Source organism: Nicotiana attenuata, chromosome 10 (assembly GCF_001879085.1).
Source record: "Nicotiana attenuata strain UT chromosome 10, NIATTr2, whole genome shotgun sequence".
Lineage (NCBI taxonomy): Eukaryota > Viridiplantae > Streptophyta > Magnoliopsida > Solanales > Solanaceae > Nicotiana > Nicotiana attenuata.
The window spans coordinates 28781835-28785499 of record NC_031998.1 but is presented as its reverse complement, the minus strand read 5'-3'; the positions used below and the strand labels follow the sequence as shown (position 1 = coordinate 28785499).

At 38.6% G+C, this 3665-nt stretch overlaps 1 protein-coding gene across 1 annotated transcript in view; it reads right to left on the bottom strand.

The window, feature by feature from the left end:
- LOC109233205 overlaps positions 177 to 3665 on the bottom strand; it is a 4114-nt gene continuing 625 nt past the window's right edge. The window contains exons 2-3 of the mRNA XM_019398988.1: positions 792 to 899; positions 177 to 705 (exon numbers count right to left, since the gene is read on the bottom strand). Of these exons, the coding sequence (XP_019254533.1) occupies positions 394 to 705; positions 792 to 899 (420 nt within the window). The 3' untranslated portion in view covers positions 177 to 393. The remainder of the gene's footprint in view (positions 706 to 791; positions 900 to 3665) is intronic.

The window sequence follows — 3665 nt, the reverse complement described above, 5'->3', positions numbered from 1 at the left end:
ATTTTTTTTTTTTTTTTTAGTATTTCTTATCAGTTTATCAATAAACTGATAACCGAAGAGGACAAAACCGAAATCGAAATCGATAACTCGATAAGGAAAATTCGAAATCGAAATCGATAAACCGATAACAAATAATCAATTCGATTTATCAGTAAACCGATTCGAATGCACATCCCTACTAAAAACAGAAGTTTACAGGCCATCTCAACCATACTTTTAGACAAAATATGAAGAGAACTGTTGACAAATGATGTCCACATGGATACAAGTATATAAACAAATTACAAAGCCATCAAGATATTCAGAAAACACTCAAGATGTTAAATAAAAAGGCACTTTAAAACAAGTAAATTACAAAATACAACTCTACATACAAACATAAAAAAAAAACAATCAGAAGAATTTGTTGTATTGATCTGTGAGAGAACTTCTGAGATTGGAATATAGGCCATACAGAGAGTACTGACGAAGATTCTTCACTTCAAACCATGAATTGAAAACGGATTCATGCTTATCGGTGCCAGAAAATGTAAGTTGTATTCCAAGGCTACAATCAACATTGCCACCTCGATTCTTGCAGTTGTTAGTCCTGATAGCACAGTCCTGATTGTTGAGGCACACAAAGTTAGAGTTGCCTGAGCAAGACGAGCAGCCATCTCTCTTCCAATACAAGTTTTCCAGCCTACCCTTTTTGAATTCTAGTACCTATATCAGCAAGAACATCATACTCATGTTAGATACCAAATCAACTGATGCAACACCAAGATCTTGTATACAGCAATTTCGCTTACCAGAGTAAAGCTTGTTACAGTGAATGTATTGTTAGCAACAAAAGCAGGCAAAGACCTAGCAGCATACTTGCGACCCGCAAATGCAACCATGTAGCCTCCATAAGAATCCTGTTGTACAGCAGAGGAAACATCGGAAGTCAGTAGATGCATATGAATATAGAAATACGAACCATCCCTAAGTAAGGGTATTAGTTGCAGGAAGGAAATACTCAACCATTACCCGACAAAAAGGTACTAATAAGGTTCATATATTGCAGAATGGAGAAAGTAAGTGAAAATGAAGATACATTTCTGCATACGCTTAATAAGTTGTCTCTTGCTACAAAAACAGAGCTAAAAGAGTCCACGGAGGAGGGGAAACATTTTGGGGTACCTCAATACTTATCACAAATTAGTAACAAGAACCCTTCACTCAGATAAGAATCAGTAAATAGAACACTCCCCTTCTTCCAATATCCCCACTCCCTCTCCCATAAAATAAAAAGAGAAGAAAAAAGGGAAAGAAGAAGAAGCTTCTTATGGCTGCAGCAAAAAGACGGGAGGGTGGGGTTGAGATAAACAATCGAGCATAAAAGCTTAATGAAGCAATTAAAAAGGCTTGCAAAACGATTTGCAGATCATGAGATTTTAAGTGTGATGGCCTCCCTTATTTGAAGAAGAAAACTTCTGTTCAACGGTGGAAGAAAAAGAAGAAGCTTAGGCACGTTTTCTACGATAACACAACAACACTTATGCCTCAATTGCAAGTAAGTTGGGGTCAGCTATCATGTCTTCAGCATCCATGTCGCTCCATTTAGCCCATCTCAATCGATGAGTTTTCTAAGATAATAGTTGAATAGTATTACAGACGTATTGCAAGCATGTAAAACTTTAGGAACATAGCCTAGTGTATTAACAACATTGGCGGATGCTTCAGTTCCTACAAGTTATAGTTCGGAAGCTCGTGATCTAGTGCATGAGTTGGTAGTTGAAATGATTCACATTCCCGACGCTCACTCACCTTGCTGGCTTGCCATGAACCCCGAAACATAGTAAGTGGTATAGAGGGGTAGAACTACTCCCTCCATCCCTAAAAGATACAAGGTGAAAATGGGTCATCTTCAATAATTCAGATCAGCAAGCAGAAGGTAAAAGAAAAGCCCAAGACAACAGCATTATTATTGGTCTGTCCAGACAAAAGTCTGATTTGGGAATCCATTAGTTCTACTTCGTCTCAACTTCGTCGACGAAGACAATGCAGCAGAAAGAGGTGGCTGTAGAGCGATCAATGCATGTTTCCAACTGTGGACGATGGAGAGTACAAGGTGCATATGAGGAAAGAAATATAGAAGATGAGACTCCTCAGAAGGTCAGTCATGGTGCAGACCTCCAGAACCCTTGTCAGAAACTAATGGCGGCTTCAAATGTGGTGATCATCAAGCCGAGGAGTCAAGAGGCACACAAGGAAATAGCATCAGAACGCCAAAAGACAGCTTGACTGGCAACCAGTAAGGTGCTATTGCCCCAGAATTAAAAGTTAGTTCCCTAACTAAAATGGATAACCCATTTTATGAAACAGACTTGGTTCACCCCCGAAAATCTAAAGTTAGATCTCTACGTAAATAGAGACCCCAACAACAACAACATACCCAATAAATCCCACACCGTGGGGTCTGGGAAGGGTAGTGTGTTCGCAGACCTTACCCCTACCTTGCGAGGATAGAGAGGTTGTTTCCAGTAGACCCTCGGCTTAGGAAAGCATAAGCATCACATTAATGAAAATATAGATAAGAAGGGATAGCACCAAGAAGCCATATAAAAGCAGAATAAAAATAACCATATAGTAAGGTGATCAACAATGAAAGAAACAACTGTTAGTCATAAAAACCTACTACCAACAAAAAGCAAGACTGCGTGCCAATACTACTGTTATGAACACTCTAGAGTACCTACTCTACTACCCTAATCCTCGACCTCCATACCTTACTATCAAGGGTCATGTCCTCGGTCAGCCGAAGCTGCGCCATGTCTTGCCTAATCACCTCTCCCCACCTCTTCTTTGGCCTACCTCTACCTCTCCGTAGACCCTCCAATGTCAATCTCTCACACCTCCTCACCGGGGCGTCTGTGCTCCTCCTCCTCACATGACCAAACCACCTCCGAATTTACAAAAAGCCCTTAATATTCTCGCATGATGGGCAAAGAGGTCCCTGTCGTTCCCATTGTGGCCATATAGGAGTAAAGACTGATGGCTAAAGGCACTTGGAATTTGGAGTGCCAGAAATCATAGCTCAAGACTCAGATCGTACTTCCTTAAATTGTAAAGAAATCTTTAGTGCCATTTGCTCTATTTTTTAAGCACAGTCACTTAGATCTTTAAATTTGAAAATTATAAGAATACCTTTACTGTTGATGTTTTGTTTCTAATTTCTACTAAAAGTTAGCTTTAAGGAGCATACAATTGCATTCAATAATTATATAAATGATATCAATCGTTCTCTTGATGATGCTATGTTACTTATTTTTTGTCAAAAGTTACCTGAAAGTATACGATTGCTACCAATAACTCCTAAAACAAAATTCACGATTGCATTAAGGCATAGACATTTGGCAGACAGGAACAACAAGAGTAATATAAAATAAGTGGTAGGAGGCAAATATAAGCTTAACAATGAAACAACCATTCATCACCACATACTCGAGGGTAAATGGTATTAAAGGAAAATTCAGATAGTTAAGAATGACGGAATATTGTAGCCTTAATGAGATGATTCACAGCTACAGAATTGTTTATGATATGTTTAAGACCACAAGTTTCACAAAAAAAAAAAAAAAAAAAAAAAAAAACACGTAAAAACTTAAACTTACGTCACTACTACGTACTAAACAACCCTA